The sequence below is a fragment of the Oncorhynchus kisutch genome, unplaced genomic scaffold (genome assembly GCF_002021735.2).
Source record: "Oncorhynchus kisutch isolate 150728-3 unplaced genomic scaffold, Okis_V2 scaffold699, whole genome shotgun sequence".
NCBI classification, from domain to species: domain Eukaryota; kingdom Metazoa; phylum Chordata; class Actinopteri; order Salmoniformes; family Salmonidae; genus Oncorhynchus; species Oncorhynchus kisutch.
Window position 1 is genome coordinate 56,842 of NW_022262644.1, and position 25,933 is coordinate 82,774.

Consider the following 25,933-nt stretch of genomic DNA (forward strand, 5'->3'; position numbering starts at 1 on the left):
AGTATCAACCCATCCTAGTCATATTATCAACCCAACCTGGTTATAGTATCAACCCATCCTGGTTATATTATCAACCCATCCTGGTCGTATTATCAACCCTAAGCATTTGGCTGGCCTGTTAGCAGCTAGTAACCTAAGCATTTGGCTGGCCTGTTAGCAGCTAATAACCTAAGCATTTGGCTGGCCTGTTAGCAGCTAGTAACCTAAGCATTTGGCTGGCCTGTTAGCAGCTAATAACCTAAGCATTTGGCTGGCCTATTAGCAGCTAATAACCTAAGCATTTGGCTGGCCTGTTAGCAGCTAGTAACCTAAGCATTTGGCTGGCCTGTTAGCAGCTAGTAACCTAAGCATTTGGCTGCCCTATTAGCAGCTAGTAACCTAAGCATTTGGCTGGCCTATTAGCAGCTAGTAACTTAAGCGTTTGGGACCACCAGCTCAGTCTCTCATATCTCCCATTTCTCTTCCTCTCTGTATCGACTCAGTTTTCCAGAATCACTGGAGGACGTGCCGGACTACCCTCTGTTCATCTCCATCGGTGATTGGCTGGACTCCATCAAGATGAGCCAATACAAGAACCAGTTCCTGGCAGCAGGGTTCACCACCCTGGACTCTGTCTCCACCATGAGTATAGAGTGAGTGGATCAGGAGATACCGGCTGCTTCCCAAATAGCAGCCTATTCCCTGTATTCTGACCAGAGATTATTTATTTAATCAATACAACTTCAATCTACTGTGTATTATTGAGTTCATCTTATTTATTTGTATTTTATTTTTACAATACAAAGCACCCGCATACAAACTAACCTCACCAACATCCACAACATCATCCTGCCCAGACCCTCACCAACATCACCCTGCCCAGACCCTCACCAACATCACCCTGCCCAGCCCCTCACCAACATCACCCTGCCCAGACCCTCACCAACATCCACAACATCACCCTGCCCAGACCCTCACCAACATCCACAACATCACCCTGCCCAGACCCTCACCAACATCCACAACATCACCCTGCCCAGACCCTCACCAACATCCACAACATCACCCTGCCCAGACCCTCACCAACATCACCCTGCCCAGCCCCTCACCAACATCCACAACATCACCCTCCCCAGACCCTCACCAACATCCACAACATCATCCTGCCCAGACCCTCACCAACATCACCCTGCCCAGCCCCTCACCAACATCCACAACATCACCCTCCCCAGACCCTCACCAACATCCACAACATCACCCTGCCCAGACCCTCACCAACATCACCCTGCCCAGACCCTCACCAACATCCACAACATCACCCTGCCCAGACCCTCACCAACATCACCCTGCCCAGCCCCTCACCAACATCACCCTGCCCAGACCCTCACCAACATCCACAACATCACCCTCCCCAGACCCTCACCAACATCCACAACATCACCCTGCCCAGACCCTCACCAACATCCACAACATCACCCTCCCCAGACCCTCACCAACATCCACAACATCACCCTGCCCAGACCCTCACCAACATCACCCTGCCCAGCCCCTCACCAACATCCACAACATCACCCTCCCCAGACCCTCACCAACATCCACAACATCACCCTGCCCAGACCCTCACCAACATCACCCTGCCCAGACCCTCACCAACATCCACAACATCACCCTGCCCAGACCCTCACCAACATCACCCTGCCCAGCCCCTCACCAACATCACCCTGCCCAGACCCTCACCAACATCCACAACATCACCCTCCCCAGACCCTCACCAACATCCACAACATCACCCTGCCCAGACCCTCACCAACATCCACAACATCACCCTCCCCAGACCCTCACCAACATCCACAACATCACCCTGCCCAGACCCTCACCAACATCCACAACATCACCCTGCCCAGACCCTCACCAACATCCACAACATCACCTTCCCCAGACCCTCACCAACATCACCCTGCCCAGACCCTCACCAACATCCACAGCATCACCCTCCCCAGACCCTCACCAACATCCACAACATCACCCTGCCCAGACCCTCACCAACATCCACAACATCATCCTGCCCAGCCCCTCACCAACATCACCCTGCCCAGACCCTCACCAACATCCACAACATCACCCTGCCCAGACCCTCACCAACATCACCCTGCCCAGACCCTAACCAACATCCACAACATCACCCTGCCCAGACCCTCACCAACATCCACAACATCACCCTCCCCAGACCCTCACCAACATCCACAACATCACCCTCCCCAGACCCTCACCAACATCACCCTGCCCAGACCCTCACCAACATCCACAACATCACCCTGCCCAGACCCTCACCAACATCCACAACATCACCCTCCCCAGACCCTCACCAACATCACCCTGCCCAGACCCTCATCAACATCCACAGCATCACCCTCCCCAGACTCTCACCAACATCCACAACATCACCCTGCCTAGCCCCTCACCAACATCACCCTGCCCAGACCCTCACCAACATCCACAACATCACCCTGCCCAGACCCTCACCAACATCCCCCTGCCCAGACCCTCACCAACATCCACAACATCACCCTGCCCAGACCCTCACCAACATCCACAACATCACCCTGCCCAGCCCCTCACCAACATCCACAACATCACCCTGCCCAGACCCTCACCAACATCCACAACATCACCCTGCCCAGATCCTCACCAACATCCACAACATCACCCTGCCCAGCCCCTCACCAACATCCACAACATCACCCTGCCCAGACCCTCACCAACATCCACAACATCACCCTGCCCAGACCCAGACCCTCACCAACATCCACAACATCACCCTGCCCAGACCCTCACCAACATCACCCTGCCCAGACCCTCACCAACATCCACAACATCACCCTCCCCAGACCCTCACCAAATCCACAACATCACCCTGCCCAGACCCTCACCAACATCACCCTGCCCAGACCCTCACCAACATCCACAACATCACCCTGCCCAGACCCTCACCAACATCCACAACATCACCCTCCCCAGACCCTCACCAACATCACCCTGCCCAAACCCTCACCAACATCACCCTGCCCAGACCCTCACCAACATCCACAACATCACCCTGCCCAGACCCTCACCAACATCCACAACATCACCCTGCCCAGACCCTCACCAACATCACCCTACCCAGACCCTCACCAACATCCACAAAATCACCCTGCCCAGAACCTCACCAACATCCACAACATCACCCTGCTCAGACCCTCACCAACATCTATGACATTTCAAATGTTGTACCCAGACGGAGATAATCAATATGCGTTTTATAGTTACATCGTTAGGGTAAGATAACCAAAAGTGGAAACACTCTAATCAGTTTCTAGAGCTCAATTTCCCAGATTTTGTAGATTATTTTAATAGTGCTTAAAAACGTCATCTTTATCAAATTATCCATTTAAGATACCAACTCAAAACCTACGTACGTCTACGAATGGGTCGTTTAAATTGTGTCTAATTATATCCTCAGCATTACTTTATCAAATCTCTAGTAACTGATTATATACGCACATACAATTTATCATAATTTCTAATAATTCACCGAATCCATATAAAACAGATGTTCACACAGAACTTTAAGGATCACCCACACAGGATTGGTCAGATGTTCACACAGAACTTTAAGGATCACCCACACAGAACTGGTCAGATGTTCACACAGAACTTTAAGGATCACCCACACAGAACTGGTCAGATGTTCACACAGAACTTTAAGGATCACCCACACAGGATTGGTCAGATGTTCACACAGAACTTTAAGGATCACCCACACAGGATTGGTCAGATGTTCACACAGAACTTTAAGGATCACCCACACAGAACTGGTCAGATGTTCACACAGAACTTTAAGGATCACCCACACAGAACTGGTCAGATGTTCACACAGAACTTTAAGGATCACCCACACAGGATTGGTCAGATGTTCACACAGAACTTTAAGGATCACCCACACAGAACTGGTCAGATGTCCACACAGAACTTTAAGGATCACCCACACAGAACTGGTCAGATGTTCACACAGAACTTTAAGGATCACCCACACAGAACTGGTCAGATGTTCACACAGAACTTTAAGGATCACCCACACAGAACTGGTCAGATGTTCACACAGAACTTTAAGGATCACCCACACAGAACTGGTCAGATGTTCACACAGAACTTTAAGGATCACCCACACAGAACTGGTCAGATGTTCACACAGAACTTTAAGGATCACCCACACAGGATTGGTCAGATGTTCACACAGAACTTTAAGGATCACCCACACAGAACTGGTCAGATGTTCACACAGAACTTTAAGGATCACCCACACAGAACTGGTCAGATGTTCACACAGAACTTTAAGGATCACCCACACAGAACTGGTCAGATGTTCACACAGAACTTTAAGGATCACCCATACAGAACTGGTCAGATGTTCACACAGAACTTTAAGGATCACCCACACAGAACTGGTCAGATGTTCACACAGAACTTTAAGGATCATCACCCACACAGAACTGGTCAGATGTTCACACAGAACTTTAAGGATCACCCACACAGAACTGGTCAGATGTTCACACAGAACTTTAAGGATCACCCACACAGAACTGGTCAGATGTTCACACAGAACTCTAAGGATCACCCACACAGGATTGGTCAGATGTTCACACAGAACTTTAAGGATCACCCACACAGAACTGGTCAGATGTCCACACAGAACTTTAAGGATCACCCACACAGAACTGGTCAGATGTTCACACAGAACTTTAAGGATCACCCACACAGAACTGGTCAGATGTTCACACAGAACTTTAAGGATCACCCACACAGAACTGGTCAGATGTTCACGCAGAACTTTAAGGATCACCCACACAGAACTGGTCAGATGTTCACACAGAACTTTAAGGATCACCCACACAGAACTGGTCAGATGTTCACACAGAACTTTAAGGATCACCCACACAGAACTGGTCAGATGTTCACGCAGAACTTTAAGGATCACCCACACAGAACTGGTCAGATGTTCACACAGAACTTTAAGGATCACCCACACAGGATTGGTCAGATGTTCACACAGAACTCTAAGGATCACCCACACAGGATTGGTCAGATGTTCACACAGAACTTTAAGGATCACCCACACAGAACTGGTCAGATGTTCACACAGAACTTTAAGGATCACCCACACAGAACTGGTCAGATGTTCACACAGAACTTTAAGGATCACCCACACAGAACTGGTCAGATGTTCACACAGAACTTTAAGGATCACCCACACAGAACTGGTCAGATGTTCACACAGAACTTTAAGGATCACCCACACAGAACTGGTCAGATGTCCACACAGAACTTTAAGGATCACCCACACAGAACTGGTCAGATGTTCACACAGAACTTTAAGGATCACCCACACAGAACTGGTCAGATGTTCACACAGAACTTTAAGGATCACCCACACAGAACTGGTCAGATGTTCACACAGAACTTTAAGGATCACCCACACAGAACTGGTCAGATGTTCACACAGAACTTTAAGGATCACCCACACAGAACTGGTCAGATGTTCACACAGAACTTTAAGGATCACCCACACAGAACTGGTCAGATGTTCACACAGAACTTTAAGGATCACCCACACAGAACTGGTCAGATGTTCACACAGAACTTTAAGGATCACCCACACAGGATTGGTCAGATGTTCACACAGAACTCTAAGGATCACCCACACAGGATTGGTCAGATGTTCACACAGAACTCTAAGGATCACCCATACAGAACTGGTCAGATGTTCACACAGAACATTAAGGATCACCCACACAGAACTGGTCAGATGTTCACACAGAACTTTAAGGATCACCCACACAGAACTGGTCAGATGTTCACGCAGAACTTTAAGGATCACCCACACAGAACTGGTCAGATGTTCACACAGAACTTTAAGGATCACCCACACAGGATTGGTCAGATGTTCACACAGAACTTTAAGGATCACCCACACAGAACTGGTCAGATGTTCACACAGAACTTTAAGGATCACCCACACAGAACTGGTCAGATGTTCACACAGAACTTTAAGGATCACCCACACAGAACTGGTCAGATGTTCACACAGAACTTTAAGGATCACCCACACAGGATTGGTCAGATGTTCACACAGAACTCTAAGGATCACCCACACAGGATTGGTCAGATGTTCACACAGAACTTTAAGGATCACCCACACAGAACTGGTCAGATGTTCACACAGAACTTTAAGGATCACCCACACAGAACTGGTCAGATGTTCACACAGAACTTTAAGGATCACCCACACAGGATTGGTCAGATGTTCACACAGAACTTTAAGGATCACCCACACAGGATTGGTCAGATGTTCACACAGAACTTTAAGGATCACCCACACAGAACTGGTCAGATGTTCACACAGAACTTTAAGGATCACCCACACAGAACTGGTCAGATGTTCACACAGAACTTTAAGGATCACCCACACAGGATTGGTCAGATGATCACACAGAACTTTAAGGATCACCCACACAGAACTGGTCAGATGTTCACACAGAACTTTAAGGATCACCCACACAGGATTGGTCAGATGTTCACACAGAACTTTAAGGATCACCCACACAGAACTGGTCAGATGTTCACACAGAACTTTAAGGATCACCCACACAGAACTGGTCAGATGTTCACACAGAACTTTAAGGATCACCCACACAGAACTGGTCAGATGTTCACACAGAACTTTAAGGATCACCCACACAGAACTGGTCAGATGTTCACACAGAACTTTAAGGATCACCCACACAGAACTGGTCAGATGTTCACACAGAACTTTAAGGATCACCCACACAGAACCGGTCAGATGTTCACACAGAACTTTAAGGATCACCCACACAGGATTGGTCAGATGTTCACACAGAACTCTAAGGATCACCCACACAGGATTGGTCAGATGTTCACACAGAACTCTAAGGATCACCCATACAGAACTGGTCAGATGTTCACACAGAACATTAAGGATCACCCACACAGAACTGGTCAGATGTTCACACAGAACTTTAAGGATCACCCACACAGAACTGGTCAGATGTTCACACAGAACTTTAAGGATCACCCACACAGAACTGGTCAGATGTTCACACAGAACTTTAAGGATCACCCACACAGGATTGGTCAGATGTTCACACAGAACTTTAAGGACCACCCACACAGAACTGGTCAGATGTTCACACAGAACTTTAAGGATCACCCACACAGAACTGGTCAGATGTTCACACAGAACTTTAAGGATCACCCACACAGAACTGGTCAGATGTTCACACAGAACTTTAAGGATCACCCACACAGAACTGGTCAGATGTTCACACAGAACTTTAAGGATCACCCACACAGAACTGGTCAGATGTTCACACAGAACTTTAAGGATCACCCACACAGGATTGGTCAGATGTTCACACAGAACTCTAAGGATCACCCACACAGGATTGGTCAGATGTTCACACAGAACTTTAAGGATCACCCACACAGAACTGGTCAGATGTTCACACAGAACTTTAAGGATCACCCACACAGAACTGGTCAGATGTTCACACAGAACTTTAAGGATCACCCACACAGAACTGGTCAGATGTTCACACAGAACTTTAAGGATCACCCACACAGAACTGGTCAGATGTTCACACAGAACTTTAAGGATCACCCACACAGAACTGGTCAGATGTCCACACAGAACTTTAAGGATCACCCACACAGAACTGGTCAGATGTTCACACAGAACTTTAAGGATCACCCACACAGAACTGGTCAGATGTTCACACAGAACTTTAAGGATCACCCACACAGAACTGGTCAGATGTTCACACAGAACTTTAAGGATCACCCACACAGGATTGGTCAGATGTTCACACAGAACTTTAAGGATCACCCACACAGGATTGGTCAGATGTTCACACAGAACTTTAAGGATCACCCACACAGGATTGCTCAGATGTTCACACAGAACTTTAAGGATCACCCACACAGAACTGGTCAGATGTTCACACAGAACTTTAAGGATCACCCACACAGAACTGGTCAGATGTCCACACAGAACTTTAAGGATCACCCACAAAGGATTGGTCAGATGTTCACACAGAACTTTAAGGATCACCCACACAGAACTGGTCAGATGTCCACACAGAACTTTAAGGATCACCCACACAGAACTGGTCAGACGTCCACACAGAACTTTAAGGATCACCCACACAGGATTGGTCAGATGTCCACACAGAACATTAAGGATCACCCACACAGAACTGGTCAGATGTCCACACAGAACTTTAAGGATCACCCACACAGAACTGGTCAGACGTTCACACAGAACATCAGAACATCCTTGAAAGGTTACCCACACAGAGTCAACCTACCCCGCTCACACAGAACGGTCCGACCACTATTACCTAGTGATCCCATAACAAAATACTCACACAGAATAACCCAGGGCATACCTGGCTAGCACATTTAAAATAATTACAATTCACCACTTCTGAGGGTCACTTAGACAATCACACAGACGCACAGAGTGAGGTCCTTCTTCCAATAGGGCTTCACCAAGTACCATGTTTCACACAGAACACATAGTCCCCTGGCCCCTCACCCCTACAGACTGCACCAATCCCCACTGTGATCAATTCAGTGTCAGGACAGCTCTTGGTCACTCACAACCGGACAGTGGCAGAGTATCTTTTGAGTCCACAAACTCCCAGATTACTCTCCTCTGACTCGGCCCTGCTTACGCCACCAAGGTGCCTTCCTTACAAAGGAATTCACGCTCAGAGTATACGTAACAGGCATATTTAAACAACTCGACTTCAAATCTGTGTGTGGTTCGCTCACCTTTTTCTTTAAAAAAACTCAGTTTGAGATGTGGTATCCACTCGGCTTGCTTCCACTCAGATCAAAGGTTGGTCTATCTGCTTCGTTCCCGAAGTGTGGTTTCCCTAAGATCCCAAGTTTGAGGGATCCCTCAATATATTTACCTAGATCGTCAGGAACGGTCACCGAGTGAAGATTCACATCCCTTCCTTGTCGCCAAATGTCGTGGAAATTTCCACCACTACCAAATCATGAGAGAGCAAGCCACACACAAGTCAGAGTTATCATAAAGTCCATCTTTAATTATATGAGCTTCACCATAGCCCAGTTTGACTCTCAGATCAATTCAGTGTCTATAAATGAATTCTCTGAGATTCCTTACATATTGGCAACTGAGATGCTTTATAGCAAAGACACACATAGCCAGACAGCATTGGCTATAAATTATCGTTCAGTTTGGTCTCCTAAACTAAGTTCCTTATCTCATTCTTGGTACCACTTAGGACTGAAAACATTACCTCATCCAATGGCATATATCAAATACACCCCCTCCTGGACAAGATCACAGAGAGACAGTGAGCCTCTCAGGTCATATACTAAATCAAGATAAGGGCAACCTCAGAAGGGACATGTAAATAGTTAGACACCTTCCCATAATAAGACCAGCCTAACCTCTCCCCAATGTGGAAAAGTGACTTTTCCCACATAAACATACTTATGAAAATTAATAAAACATCTTATTTATAAATGTTACCTAAAGGATTCTGATTCTGCTACCACACGCGTTTAGCAACCAAACTTCAGTTATTAAGTTCATCTAACTGATGTACTGTATCTCCTCTAGACAGTTAGCCTAACTCATATAGTGTCTGTGTCTCCTCTAAACAGTTAGCCTACCTCATATAGTGTCTGTGTCTCCTCTAGACAGTTAACCTAACTCATATAGTGTCTGTATCCTAAACAGTTAACCTAACTCATATAGTGTCTGTATCCTAAACAGTTAACCTAACTCATATAGTGTCTGTATCCTAAACAGTTAACCTACCTCATATAGTGTCTGTGTCTCCTCTAAACAGTTAACCTAACTCATATAGTGTCTGTGTCTCCTCTAAACAGTTAACCTAACTCATATAGTGTCTGTGTCTCCTCTAAACAGTTAACCTAACTCATATAGTGTCTGTGTCTCCTCTAAACAGTTAGCCTACCTCATATAGTGTCTGTGTCTCCTCTAAACAGTTAGCCTAACTCATATAGTGTCTGTGTCTCCTCTAAACAGTTAGCCTAACTCATATAGTGTCTGTGTCTCCTCTAGACAGTTAACCTAACTCATATAGTGTCTGTGTCTCCTCTAGACAGTTAGCCTAACTCATATAGTGTCTGTGTCTCCTCTAAACAGTTAACCTACCTCATATAGTGTCTGTGTCTCCTCTAGACAGTTAGCCTAACTCATATAGTGTCTGTATCCTAAACAGTTAACCTACCTCATATAGTGTATGTATCTCCTCTAGACAGTTAACCTACCTCATATAGTGTCTGTATCTCCTCTAGACAGTTAACCTACCTCATATAGTGTCTGTGTCTCCTCTAGACAGTTAGCCTAACTCATATAGTGTCTGTGTCTCCTCTAAACAGTTAACCTAACTCATATAGTGTCTGTGTCTCCTCTAGACAGTTAACCTAACTTATATAGTGTCTGTATCCTCTCTAAACAGTTAACCTACCTCATATAGTGTCTGTGTCTCCTCTAGACAGTTAACCTAACTCATATAGTGTCTGTATCCTCTCTAAACAGTTAACCTAACTCATATAGTGTCTGTGTCTCCTCTAGACAGTTAACCTAACTCATATAGTGTCTGTATCCTCTCTAAACAGTTAACCTACCTCATATAGTGTCTGTGTCTCCTCTAGACAGTTAACCTAACTCATATAGTGTCTGTATCCTCTCTAAACAGTTAACCTACCTCATATAGTGTCTGTATCTCCTCTAGACAGTTAACCTACCTCATATAGTGTCTGTGTCTCCTCTAGACAGTTAGCCTAACTCATATAGTGTCTGTGTCTCCTCTAAACAGTTAACCTAACTCATATAGTGTCTGTGTCTCCTCTAGACAGTTAACCTAACTCATATAGTGTCTGTATCCTCTCTAAACAGTTAACCTACCTCATATAGTGTCTGTGTCTCCTCTAAACAGTTAGCCTAACTCATATAGTGTCTGTGTCTCCTCTAAACAGTTAGCCTAACTCATATAGTGTCTGTGTCTCCTCTAAACAGTTAACCTAACTCATATAGTGTCTGTATCTCCTCTAGACAGTTAACCTACCTCATATAGTGTCTGTATCCTCTCTAAACAGTTAACCTAACTCATATAGTGTCTGTGTCTCCTCTAAACAGTTAGCCTAACTCATATAGTGTCTGTATCCTCTCTAAACAGTTAACCTAACTCATATAGTGTCTGTATCCTCTCTAAACAGTTAACCTAACTCATATAGTGTCTGTATCCTCTCTAAACAGTTAACCTAACTCATATAGTGTCTGTGTCTCCTCTAAACAGTGAACCTAACTCATATAGTGTCTGTATCTCCTCTAAACAGTTAACCTACCTCATATAGTGTCTGTATCCCCTCTAAACAGTTAACCTAACTCATATAGTGTCTGTATCCTCTCTAAACAGTTAACCTAACTCATATAGTGTATGTATGTCCTCTAAACAGTTAACCTACCTCATATAGTGTCTGTATCCTCTCTAAACAGTTAACCTAACTCATATAGTGTCTGTGTCTCCTCTAAACAGTTAGCCTAACTCATATAGTGTCTGTATCCTCTCTAAACAGTTAACCTAACTCATATAGTGTCTGTATCCTCTCTAAACAGTTAACCTAACTCATATAGTGTCTGTATCCTCTCTAAACAGTTAACCTAACTCATATAGTGTCTGTGTCTCCTCTAAACAGTGAACCTAACTCATATAGTGTCTGTATCTCCTCTAAACAGTTAACCTACCTCATATAGTGTCTGTATCCCCTCTAAACAGTTAACCTACCTCATATAGTGTCTGTATCCTCTCTAAACAGTTAGCCTAACTCATATAGTGTCTGTATCCTAAACAGTTAACCTACCTCATATAGTGTCTGTATCCTAAACAGTTAACCTACCTCATATAGTGTCTGTATCCTAAACAGTTAACCTAACTCATATAGTGTCTGTATCCTAACTCATACAGTGTCTGTATCTCTTGTCCTCAGGGACATCAGGCGTATCGGTGTGTCTCTGATTGGCCACCAGAGGAGGATAGTGAGCAGCATTCAGAGTCTCCGTCTACAGTTCCTCACCGTCCAACACAACGGCTTCCACATCTAAACCAACCCCCAGAACGCTAGGACTGCACAGACAGACAGACAGGCCTGGGTGTGTTCATTCAGCACCGAACGGAGAAGAAAACAAACTGAAAACAGAGAGCGATTAGCTGAACTCGTTCAATAACAAACGCTTGTTTCTAAAATTCTAGATGTTCTCTCGGCGGACTGGTGAACTGTTACCCGTGGACTACAATGGTTTACCAAGGAGGCTTCTGTCCCTGATCCAGAAGACTTGAGATGGAGGAAGTTTCAGTCCACGTCCTGAACTGCACCCTTTTCCCTTCAGGGTGCACCATTTAGGACAGACACGCGCAGTACGAAGCACATGGAGAGACAGGTGCACTGATGGGTCTTCCTCTAATCAGGTGGACAGAGACGGACTGAAACAGGACTCTCCGTTTAGAGACCACTACTTTTGACAAAAAAATAGGATGATTAAATGTGTCTTATTTATTTCAGATGTTTTGTTTCCTTGTTCATTTATCAAGCAGCAGATTCTGACCAATAGGAAGAGAAATTACAATGCAGAGGAGATTCTGACCAATAGGAAGAGAAATTACAATGCAGAGGAGATTCTGACCAATAGGAAAATAAAGGACAATGTGGAGGAGATTCTGACCAATAGGAAGAGAAAGAACAATGTGGAGGAGATTCTGACCAATAGGAAGAGAAAGAACAATGTGGAGGAAATTCTGACCAATAGGAAAATAAAGGACAATGTGGAGGAGATTCTGACCAATAGGAAAATAAAGGACAATGTGGAGGAGATTCTGACCAATAGGAAGAGAAAGGACAATGTGGAGGAGATTCTGACCAATAGGAAAATAAAGGACAATGTGGAGGAGATTCTGACCAATAGGAAAATAAAGGACAATGTGGAGGAGATTCTGACCAATAGGAAAATAAAGGACAATGTGGAGGAGATTCTGACCAATAGGAAGAGAAAGGACAATGTGGAGGAGATTCTGACCAATAGGAAGAGAAAGGACAATGTGGAGGAGATTCTGACCAATAGGAAGAGAAAGGACAATGTGGAGGAGATTCTGACCAATAGGAAGAGAAAGGACAATGTGGAGGAGATGTTGGAGCAAAGAGAAGACAAATGAATGTCATCTGATTTTATAAATGTAGAATCCATCATCAACCAGAATATGTGAAGTATTTGTGGAAAAGCCTTGTTCAGATTGATTAGACATCCTTGTTCAGTTTGAACAGACATCCTTGTTCAGATTGATTAGACATCCTTGTTCAGTTTGAACAGACATCCTTGTTCAGATTGATTAGACATCCTTGTTCAGTTTGAACAGACATCCTTGTTCAGATTGATTAGACATCCTTGTTCAGTTTGAACAGACATCTTTGTTTAGTTTAGTTTCATCCACAATCTTCATCTTTACTCAGCAATATGCAGTGTCCTTAGCTGACTGACTGACAGTCTGTTTCTGCTATGTCGTGCTTCGTCACTCATTGCCTTGTTTGGCTTGACAAGGACAGAGTAGTCAAGGGCATCAACAGATCTGGGACCAGGCTACAGTTTCCTCACTTATAGAACAAGGAGAAGAGTGCAACTCCACTCCACAACAAATCACGAACCGAAAACAACCTCAGACATGTACTATAAGAAATACTTTATTTTGACGGCAGTACAATCCATAGTGCTTGAGCATCTAGAGCATCTCCAGCCCTGTTCCTGGAGAGAGACCTTCCTGGAGGTTTAAACTCCAGCCCTGTTCCTGGAGAGAAACCTTCCTGGAGGTTTTAACTCCAACCCTGTTCCTGGAGAGAGACCTTCCTGGAGGTTTTAACTCCAACCCTGTTCCTGGAGAGAGACCTTCCTGGAGGTTTTAACTCCAGCCCTGTTCCTGGAGAGAGACCTTCCTGGAGGTTTAAACTCCAGCCCTGTTCCTGGAGAGAGACCTTCCTGGAGGTTTTAACTCCAACCCTGTTCCTGGAGAGAGACCTTCCTGGAGGTTTTAACTCCAGCCCTGTTCCTGGAGAGAGACCTTCCTGGAGGTTTAAACTCCAGCCCTGTTCCTGGAGAGAGACCTTCCTGGAGGTTTAAACTCCAGCCCTGTTCCTGGAGAGAGACCTTCCTGGAGGTTTTAACTCCAACCCTGTTCCTGGAGAGAGACCTTCCTGGAGGTTTTAACTCCAACCCTGTTCCTGGAGAGAGACCTTCCTGGAGGTTTTAACTCCAACCCTGTTCCTGGAGAGAGACCTTCCTGGAGGTTTTAACTCCAACCCTGTTCCTGGAGAGAGACCTTCCTGGAGGTTTTAACTCCAACCCTGTTCCTGGAGAGAAATCCTCCTTTAGGTTTTAACTCCAACCCTGTCCCTGGAGAGAAACCCTCCTGTAGGTTTTAACTCCAACCCTGTTCCTGGAGAGAAACCCTCCTGTAGAACCCTGAATATTATATACTTCCTGTCCTGTTGTTCTGGGTACTAATGTAGGTTGATGTATTGTGGACCAAAGGGCCTTTGGAAACCATGATGGAACCATGGTACGAAATACAACACTCCTATATGCACAGTGACAGGATAAATACACCGATACAACACTCCTATATGCACCCTGACAGGATAAATACACAGATACAACACTCCTATATGCACACAGACAGGATATAGACTCAGACAACACTCCTATATGCACCCTGACAGGATAAAGACACAGATACAACACTCCTATATGCACAGTGACAGGATAAATACACAGATACAACACTCCTATATGCACACAGACAGGATATAGACTCAGACAACACTCCTATATGCACAGTGACAGGATAAAGACACAGATACAACACTCCTATATGCACAGTGACAGGATAAATACACAGATATAACACTCCTATATGCACACTGACAGGATAAAGACACAGATACAACACTCCTATATGCACAGTGACAGGATAAATACACAGATACAACACTCCTATATGCACAGTGACAGGATAAATAGACAGATACAACACTCCTATATGCACAGTGACAGGATAAATACACAGAAACAACACTCCTATATGCACCCTGACAGGATAAATAGACAGATACAACACTCCTATATGCACCCTGACAGGATAAATACACAGATACAACACTCCTATATGCACACAGACAGGATATAGACTCAGACAACACTCCTATATGCACAGTGACAGGATAAATACACAGATACAACACTCCTATATGCACAGTGACAGGATAAATACACAGATACAACACTCCTATATGCACACAGACAGGATAAATACACAGATACAACACTCCTATATGCACACAGACAGGATATAGACTCAGACAACACTCCTATATGCACAGTGACAGGATAAAGACACAGATACAACACTCCTATATGCACAGTGACAGGATAAATACACAGATACAACACTCCTATATGCACACTGACAGGATAAAGACACAGATACAACACTCCTATATGCACAGTGACAGGATAAATACACAGATACAACACTCCTATATGCACCCTGACAGGATAAATAGACTCAGACAACACACTTGAGTAGGGCGAATGATAAGAATGCTTTCTCCCTTCTCACGCAAGCGCACACACACATATACTCCAATCAGCATCCTCATTCATCCCTGTCACCGAAGAGATGCCCACTTATTATCCTGACATTAAGAGCTCTCATGGGGTGGATCTGTGCAACAGGTGCTCAGGACGTTTTAGGGGGGGGCGACACCACTTCCTCCCATCCCAGCAATGCACTCTGGGATCTGTAGTAGCATACATATACATATTATGAATGCATTTTTTTCCCTCCTTCCAATGTTCAAATGTATTTTTGTATAATTTATTAAGGGACATTGTCCACCCTATCTGGTGATTAATAAAATCCTTGTAGGCTGGGTGTTTGTAAAATAATATGTAGGCTCTGCTGAGGGGGATGTTGTTATATAGTATTGCCATCATTTTGACTCAACTATTAAAATATTCTTCCTATTGGTGTGATTTAGTCATTTTATGGTAAAAAGAAGAAAAAAAGTGGTCTATTATCATGATGTTGTTATACCCATGGTTGTCCAGTGGGTGGTGCACTTGAGTCAGATACAACAACAAAAAAGTCTCTCTCCGTCGTCCTGACAACGCCGTGTAAAACTCCCAGTGCTTTCTGAGGGACCAAAACAACACACACTGGCATGTTGTGACAAGAGAAATGACTGAAAACATCAACATGTCATCGGGTTGACTGGTTATGACTGAGTTTCGAAAAACGTTTGATATTTGAAGAAGAAGAAAGAAAAAGAGTTAGAAGAATCGTACGGAAAGATCTCTTACAGGTAAAGAGAAGATACATTGCGCATAATGCTGCCGGAAGTAGATAGCTAACGTTTGATAGCTTAGCTATCGTTTATTTTCAATGAGATTATAAGCACATTGAGTACATCCCATTAAACCCAGTTTAGTCAACTCAAAGCTGGTCAAGCTACGTTTTGGTAAACTAGGTCCAAGGATGAAGGTTTAACTAAAATAGCTAGCTAGCACGCTGCTAACTATCTAACCAGATGGCTAGCTAAGGTTAGTTTACTAATGTATTAACAGCTAGCTATCCTAACATGTTACGCTAACTAGCTAGCTAGCTACATCAGAAAAAAGGGGGGTATCAACTCTATTCTCTTTCGTTGTTGCTGGCGCATTAGCTACGAATTAAAACGAGACCCTCAACTACCCTTAAATGTGATGATCTAGAAGAAGAAAACATATTGCTACGTGTGGCGCTTGTTGTAGCTATTGTAAATGCTAGGTTAGCTAGCTAGCGGCTAAACCCTCTTCTTCTTCTTCGTGTGTTTCCGGCAGACTAGACGCTGTGTTCCGTATTGTTGCCTTTTGCATGTCAGAGTTGCGGCTGGAACATAGGTAACTTTAGGTTAAAAAGAGGTGGATGCGAAAATCATAAATTGCATCACCATCTAACCCTGCACCAGTGGAGGCTGCTGAGGGGAGACCTGCTCTTAAACAATGGCTGCAATAGAGTATAATAGATGGAATGGAGTGTAATAGATGGAATGGAGTGTAATAGATGGAATGGAGTGTAATAGATGGAATGGAGTATAATAGATGGAATGGAGTGTAATAGATGGAATGGAGTATAATAGATGGAATGGAGTCTAATAGATGGAATGGAGTGTAATAGATGGAATGGAGTATAATAGATGGAATGGAGTGTAATAGATGGAATGGAGTGTAATAGATGGAATGGAGTATAATAGATGGAATGGAGTGTAATAGATGGAATGGAGTGTAATAGATGGAATGGAGTGTAATAGATGGAATGGAGTGAATTGTATCACACCCATGAAAACCATGTTTCTGATACCATTCCATTTACTCCATTCCAGCCATTATTATGAACCGTTTTCCCCTCAGCAGCCTCCACTGCCCTACACCTATCCACTGCCCCCCCCCAAATGTCTCTAAATGATCCTACGCCAGGCTGTTGGCCTGGGAGGATGGGCCTACTTCTCTCAACTTCCTGTAGATCTTCAGCACTAATATTTCTCTGCTGCTGCAACGACCTCATTTATCTTCTGTGATTTCCTCTCTGTCAGTGCAGTGGATCACCATGGTAATAAAACGCAAGATATTCAACCTACCTGGATCTCTCTCTCTCTTCAGACCTCCTCACTGGGTGCAGTGCAGTGGATCACCATGGTAATAAAACGCAAGATATTCAACCTACCTGGATCGCTCTCTCTCTTCAGACCTCCTCACTGGGGGGGCTTCCAGTCGAATCACTCAAACTTTCTGCCCCACTGAACCTCGCTCCCACAGGTTAATAGAGCCCCAGCTGCATGGACGCTCCCACAGGTTAATAGAGCCCCAGCTGCATGGACGCTCCCACAGGTTAATAGAGCCCCAGCTACCCCTCCACAATCATCCCTGGTAGGATTCTCAGGGAAAACGTTGTAAGTCTCTACCACACCTGTTGCCGCAGGTAGGCCCACTTCATCCTGGTCTGACTCAACTTCAGAGCGCTCCCCCCACTGCCCACCAGCTCCGTTTCCAGATCCTCACGGTTCTTAAGAGAACATGTAGAAGTACGTTAACTTGGTTCGTGTTCAGGAGACGAAGGTCTTGAACTCAGCGCCGTTCTTATGCCTTCGCGTCATCTCACTTCCCTCTTCCAGCTAAGCTCCGTTCTTATGCCTTCGCGTCATCTCACTTCCCTCTTCCAGCCAAGCAGACAGAGCTAAGCATCTCTCACCCTTCCCTCTTCCAGCCAAGCAGACAGAGCTAAGCATCTCTCACCCCTCTTCCAGCCAAGCAGACAGAGCTAAGCATCTCTCACCCCTTCCCTCTTCCAGCCAAGCAGACAGAGCTAAGCATCTCTCACCCCTCTTCCAGCCAAGCAGACAGAGCTCAGCATCTCTCACCCCTTCCGTCTTCCAGCCAAGCAGACAGAGCTAAGCATCTCTCACCCCTTCCGTCTTCCAGCCAAGCAGACAGAGCTCAGCATCTCTCACCCCTTCCGTCTTCCAGCCAAGCAGACAGAGCTAAGCATCTCTCACCCCTTCCGTCTTCCAGCCAAGCAGACAGAGCTAAGCATCTCTCACCTCTTCCCTCTTCCAGCCAAGCAGACAGAGCTAAGCATCTCTCACCCCTTCCCTCTTCCAGCCAAGCAGACAGAGCTCAGCATCTCTCACCCCTTCCGTCTTCCAGCCAAGCAGACAGAGCTAAGCATCTCTCACCCCTTCCGTCTTCCAGCCAAGCAGACAGAGCTAAGCATCTCTCACCCCTTCCCTCTTCCAGCCAAGCAGACAGAGCTAAGCATCTCTCACCATGCTATGTGGATGTCTGTGGATACATACCTGGGGGCGCATTCATTATGTCGAATCTGTTGCAAAACGTTTCTTAAAACGGAAGCTAAAAATCGAATCACATTTTATTGGTCCATAAACATATTTAACAGATGTTATTGGTCCATATTTAACAGATGTTATTGGTCCATATTTAGCAGATGTTATTGGTCCATACACATATTTATCAGATGTTATTGGTCCATATTTATCAGATGTTATTGGTCCATACACATATTTAACAGATGTTATTGGTCCATATTTATCAGATGTTATTGGTCCATATTTATCAGATGTTATTGGTCCATATTTATCAGATGTTATTGGTCCATATTTAACAGATGTTATTGGTCCATATTTATCAGATGTTATTGGTCCATATTTAACAGATGTTATTGGTCCATATTTATCAGATGTTATTGGTCCATATTTAACAGATGTTATTGGTCCATAATTATCAGATGTTATTGGTCCATATTTAGCAGATGTTATTGGTCCATACACATATTTAACAGATGTTATTGGTCCATACACATATTTAACAGATGTTATTGGTCCATACACATATTTAGCAGATGTTATTGGTCCATATTTATCAGATGTTATTGGTCCATATTTATCAGATGTTATTGGTCCATATTTATCAGATGTTATTGGTCCATATTTATCAGATGTTATTGGTCCATATTTATCAGATGTTATTGGTCCATATTTATCAGATATTATTGGTCCATATTTATCAGATGTTATTGGTCCATATTTATCAGATGTTATTGGTCCATATTTATCAGATGTTATTGGTCACATACACATATTTATCAGATGTTATTGGTCCATATTTATCAGATGTTATTGGTCCACCTCTCTTTCGTGTCGTCTGAGATTCCCAAAGATTGGAAAGCAGCTGCGGTCATCCCCCTCTTCAAAGGGGGGGACACTCTTGACCCAAACTGCTACAGACCTATATCTATCCTACCGTGCCTTTCTAAGGTCTTCGAAAGCCAAGTCAACAAACAGATTACCGACCATTTCGAATCTCACCATACCTTCTCTGCTATGCAATCTGGTTTCAGAGCTGGTCATGGGTGCACCTCAGCCACGCTCAAGGTCCTAAACGATATCTTAACCGCCATCGATAAGAAACATTACTGTGCAGCCGTATTCATTGATCTGGCCAAGGCTTTCGACTCTGTCAATCACCATATCCTCATCGGCAGACTCGACAGCCTTGGTTTCTCAAATGATTGCCTCGCCTGGTTCACCAACTACTTCTCTGATAGAGTTCAGTGTGTCAAGTCGGAGGGTCTGATGTCCGGACCTCTGGCAGTCTCTATGGGGGTGCCACAGGGTTCAATTCTTGGACCGACTCTCTTCTCTGTATACATCAATGAGGTCGCTCTTGCTGCTGGTGAGTCCCTGATCCACCTCTACGCAGACGACACCATTCTGTATACTTCCGGCCCTTCTTTGGACACTGTGTTAACAACCCTCCAGGCAAGCTTCAATGCCATACAACTCTCCTTCCGTGGCCTCCAATTGCTCTTAAATACAAGTAAAACTAAATGCATGCTCTTCAACCGATCGCTACCTGCACCTACCCGCCTGTCCAACATCACTACTCTGGACGGCTCTGACTTAGAATACGTGGACAACTACAAATACTTAGGTGTCTGGTTAGACTGTAAACTCTCCTTCCAGACCCATATCAAACATCTCCAATCCAAAGTTAAATCTAGAATTGGCTTCCTATTTCGCAACAAAGCATCCTTCACTCATGCTGCCAAACATACCCTTGTAAAACTGACCATCCTACCAATCCTCGACTTTGGCGATGTCATTTACAAAATAGCCTCCAATACCCTACTCAACAAATTGGATGCAGTCTATCACAGTGCAATCCGTTTTATCACCAAAGCCCCATATACTACCCACCATTGCGACCTGTACGCTCTCGTTGGCTGGCCCTCGCTTCATACTCGTCGCCAAACCCACTGGCTCCATGTCATCTACAAGACCCTGCTAGGTAAAGTCCCCCCTTATCTCAGCTCGCTGGTCACCATAGCATCTCCCACCTGTAGCACACGCTCCAGCAGGTATATCTCTCTAGTCACCCCCAAGACCAATTCTTTCTTTGGCCGCCTCTCCTTCCAGTTCTCTGCTGCCAATGACTGGAACGAACTACAAAAATCTCTGAAACTGGAAACACCTATCTCCCTCACTAGCTTTAAGCACCAACTGTCAGAGCAGCTCACAGATTACTGCACCTGTACATAGCCCACCTATAATTTAGCCCAAACAACTACCTCTTTCCCAACTGTATTTAATTTTTATTTATTTATTTATTTTGCTCCTTTGCACCCCATTATTTTTTTATTTCTACTTTGCACATTCTTCCATTGCAAAACTACCATTCCAGTATTTTACTTGCTATATTGTATTTACTTTGCCATCATGGCCTTTTTTTGCCTTTACCTCCCTTCTCACCTCATTTGCTCACATTGTATATAGACTTGTTTATACTGCATTATTGACTGTATGTTTGTTTTTACTCCATGTGTAACTCTGTGTCGTTTTATCTGTCGAACTGCTTTGCTTTATCTTGGCCAGGTCGCAATTGTAAATGAGAACTTGTTCTCAACTTGCCTACCTGGTTAAATAAAGGTAAAATAAAAAATAAAATAAAAATATTTAGCAGATGTTATTGCCGGTGTAGTGAAATGGTTTTGTTCCTAGCTCCAGCAGTGCAGTAGTATCTAACAATACACACTAATCTAAAACATAAAAAATAATCATTAGTCTACACCCCAGGTTGTAGACTAATGATTAGGCCCTACACCCCAGGTTGGAGACTAATGACTATACCCTACACCCCAGGTTGTAGACTAATGATTAGGTCCTACACCCCAGGTTGTAGACTAATGATTAGACCCTACACCCCAGGTTGTAGACTAATGATTAGGCCCTACACCCCAGGTTGTAGACTAATGATTAGGCCCTACACCCCAGGTTGTAGACTAATGATTAGGCCCTACACCCCAGGTTGTAGACTAATGATTAGGCCCTACACCCCAGGTTGGAGACTAATGACTATACCCTACACCCCAGGTTGTAGACTAATGATTAGGTCCTACACCCCAGGTTGTAGACTAATGACTAGGCCCTACACCCCAGGTTGTAGACTAATGATTAGGCCCTACACCCCAGGTTGTAGACTAATGATTAGGCCCTACACCCCAGGTTGTAGACTAATGACTAGGCCCTACACCCCAGGTTGTAGACTAATGACTAGGCCCTACACCCCAGGTTGTAGACTAATGACTAGGCCCTACACCCCAGGTTGTAGACTAATGACTAGGCCCTACACCCCAGGTTGGAGACTAATGATTAGGCCCTACACCCCAGGTTGTAGACTAATGATTAGGCCCTACACCCCAGGTTGTAGACTAATGATTAGGCCCTACACCCCAGGTTGGAGACTAATGATTAGGCCCTACACCCCAGGTTGTAGACTAATGACTAGGCCCTACACCCCAGGTTGTAGACTAATGACTAGACCCTACACCCCAGGTTGGAGACTAATGATTAGGCCCTACACCCCAGGTTGTAGACTAATGACTAGACCCTACACCCCAGGTTGGAGACTAATGATTAGGCCCTACACCCCAGGTTGTAGACTAATGACTAGGCCCTACACCCCAGGTTGGAGACTAATGATTAGGCCCTACACCCCAGGTTGTAGACTAATGACTAGGCCCTACACCCCAGGTTGTAGACTAATGATTAGGCCCTACACCCCAGGTTGTAGACTAATGATTAGGCCCTACACCCCAGGTTGTAGACTAATGACTAGGCCCTACACCCCAGGTTGTAGACTAATGATTAGGCCCTACACCCCAGGTTGTAGACTAATGACTAGGCCCTACACCCCAGGTTGTAGACTAATGACTAGGCCCTACACCCCAGGTTGTAGACTAATGACTAGGCCCTACACCCCAGGTTGTAGACTAATGACTAGGCCCTACACCCCAGGTTGTAGACTAATGACTAGGCCCTACACCCCAGGTTGTAGACTAATGACTAGGCCCTACACCCCAGGTATTAGGCCCTACACCCCAGGTACTAGGCCCTACACCCCAGGTTGTAGACTAATGACTAGGCCCTACACCCCAGGTTGTAGACTAATGATTAGGCCCTACACCCCAGGTTGGAGACTAATGATTAGGCCCTACACCCCAGGTTGTAGACTAATGACTAGGCCCTACACCCCAGGTTGTAGACTAATGATTAGGCCCTACACCCCAGGTTGTAGACTAATGATTAGGCCCTACACCCCAGGTTGTTTAGACTAATGATTAGGCCCTACACCCCAGGTTGTAGACTAATGATTAGGCCCTACACCCCAGGTTGTAGACTAATGATTAGGCCCTACACCCCAGGTTGTAGACTAATGACTAGGCCCTACACCCCAGGTTGTAGACTAATGACTATACCCTACACCCCAGGTTGTAGACTAATGACTATACCCTACACCCCAGGTTGTAGACTAATGATTAGGTCCTACACCCCAGGTTGTAGACTAATGATTAGGCCCTACACCCCAGGTTGTAGACTAATGACTAGGCCCTACACCCCAGGTTGTAGACTAATGATTAGGCCCTACACCCCAGGTTGTAGACTAATGATTAGGCCCTACACCCCAGGTTGTAGACTAATGATTAGGCCCTACACCCCAGGTTGTTTAGACTAATGATTAGGCCCTACACCCCAGGTTGTAGACTAATGATTAGGCCCTACACCCCAGGTTGTAGACTAATGATTAGGCCCTACACCCCAGGTTGTAGACTAATGACTAGGCCCTACACCCCAGGTTGTAGACTAATGACTATACCCTACACCCCAGGTTGTAGACTAATGACTATACCATACACCCCAGGTTGTAGACTAATGATTAGGCCCTACACCCCAGGTTGTGGACTAATGATTAGGCCCTACACCCCAGGTTGTTTAGACTAATGATTAGGCCCTACACCCCAGGTTGTAGACTAATGACTATACCCTACACCCCAGGTTGTAGACTAATGATTAGGTCCTACACCCCAGGTTGTAGACTAATGACTAGGCCCTACACCCCAGGTTGTAGACTAATGATTAGGCCCTACACCCCAGGTTGTTTAGACTAATGATTAGGCCCTACACCCCAGGTTGTTTAGACTAATGATTAGGCCCTACACCCCAGGTTGTAGACTAATGACTATACCCTACACCCCAGGTTGTAGACTAATGATTAGGTCCTACACCCCAGGTTGTAGACTAATGACTAGGCCCTACACCCCAGGTTGTAGACTAATGATTAGGCCCTACACCCCAGGTTGTTTAGACTAATGATTAGGCCCTACACCCCAGGTTGTTTAGACTAATGACTAGGCCCTACACCCCAGGTTGGAGACTAATGATTAGGCCCTACACCCCAGGTTGTAGACTAATGACTAGGCCCTACACCCCAGGTTGTAGACTAATGATTAGGCCCTACACCCCAGGTTGTAGACTAATGATTAGGCCCTACACCCCAGGTTGTAGACTAATGACTAGGCCCTACACCCCAGGTTGTAGACTAATGATTAGGCCCTACACCCCAGGTTGTAGACTAATGACTAGGCCCTACACCCCAGGTTGTAGACTAATGACTAGGCCCTACACCCCAGGTTGTAGACTAATGACTAGGCCCTACACCCCAGGTTGTAGACGAATGATTAGGCCCTACACCCCAGGTTGTAGACTAATGATTAGGCCCTACACCCCAGGTTGTAGACTAATGATTAGGCCCTACACCCCAGGTTGTTTAGACTAATGATTAGGCCCTACACCCCAGGTTGTAGACTAATGATTAGGCCCTACACCCCAGGTTGTAGACTAATGATTAGGCCCTACACCCCAGGTTGTAGACTAATGACTAGGCCCTACACCCCAGGTTGTAGACTAATGATTAGGCCCTACACCCCAGGTTGTAGACTAATGATTAGGCCCTACACCCCAGGTTGTAGACTAATGATTAGGCCCTACACCCCAGGTTGTTTAGACTAATGATTAGGCCCTACACCCCAGGTTGTAGACTAATGATTAGGCCCTACACCCAGGTTGTAGACTAATGATTAGGCCCTACACCCCAGGTTGTAGACTAATGACTAGGCCCTACACCCCAGGTTGTAGACTAATGACTATACCCTACACCCCAGGTTGTAGACTAATGACTATACCCTACACCCCAGGTTGTAGACTAATGATTAGGTCCTACACCCCAGGTTGTAGACTAATGATTAGGCCCTACACCCCAGGTTGTAGACTAATGACTAGGCCCTACACCCCAGGTTGTAGACTAATGATTAGGCCCTACACCCCAGGTTGTAGACTAATGATTAGGCCCTACACCCCAGGTTGTAGACTAATGATTAGGCCCTACACCCCAGGTTGTTTAGACTAATGATTAGGCCCTACACCCCAGGTTGTAGACTAATGATTAGGCCCTACACCCCAGGTTGTAGACTAATGATTAGGCCCTACACCCCAGGTTGTAGACTAATGACTAGGCCCTACACCCCAGGTTGTAGACTAATGACTATACCCTACACCCCAGGTTGTAGACTAATGACTATACCATACACCCCAGGTTGTAGACTAATGATTAGGCCCTACACCCCAGGTTGTGGACTAATGATTAGGCCCTACACCCCAGGTTGTTTAGACTAATGATTAGGCCCTACACCCCAGGTTGTAGACTAATGACTATACCCTACACCCCAGGTTGTAGACTAATGATTAGGTCCTACACCCCAGGTTGTAGACTAATGACTAGGCCCTACACCCCAGGTTGTAGACTAATGATTAGGCCCTACACCCCAGGTTGTTT

The 25,933-nt window shown here is 45.2% G+C and overlaps 1 protein-coding gene across 1 annotated transcript in view; it reads left to right on the forward strand.

Annotated features, from left to right (window-relative positions):
• LOC116361463 (ephrin type-A receptor 6) overlaps nt 1–12,224 on the forward strand; it is a 66,728-nt gene extending 54,504 nt beyond the window's left edge. The window contains exons 12-13 of the mRNA XM_031815913.1: nt 483–632; nt 12,094–12,224. Of these exons, the coding sequence (XP_031671773.1) occupies nt 483–632; nt 12,094–12,208 (265 nt within the window). The 3' untranslated portion in view covers nt 12,209–12,224. The remainder of the gene's footprint in view (nt 1–482; nt 633–12,093) is intronic.
• Nucleotides 12,225–25,933: the final 13,709 nt, after the last annotated feature.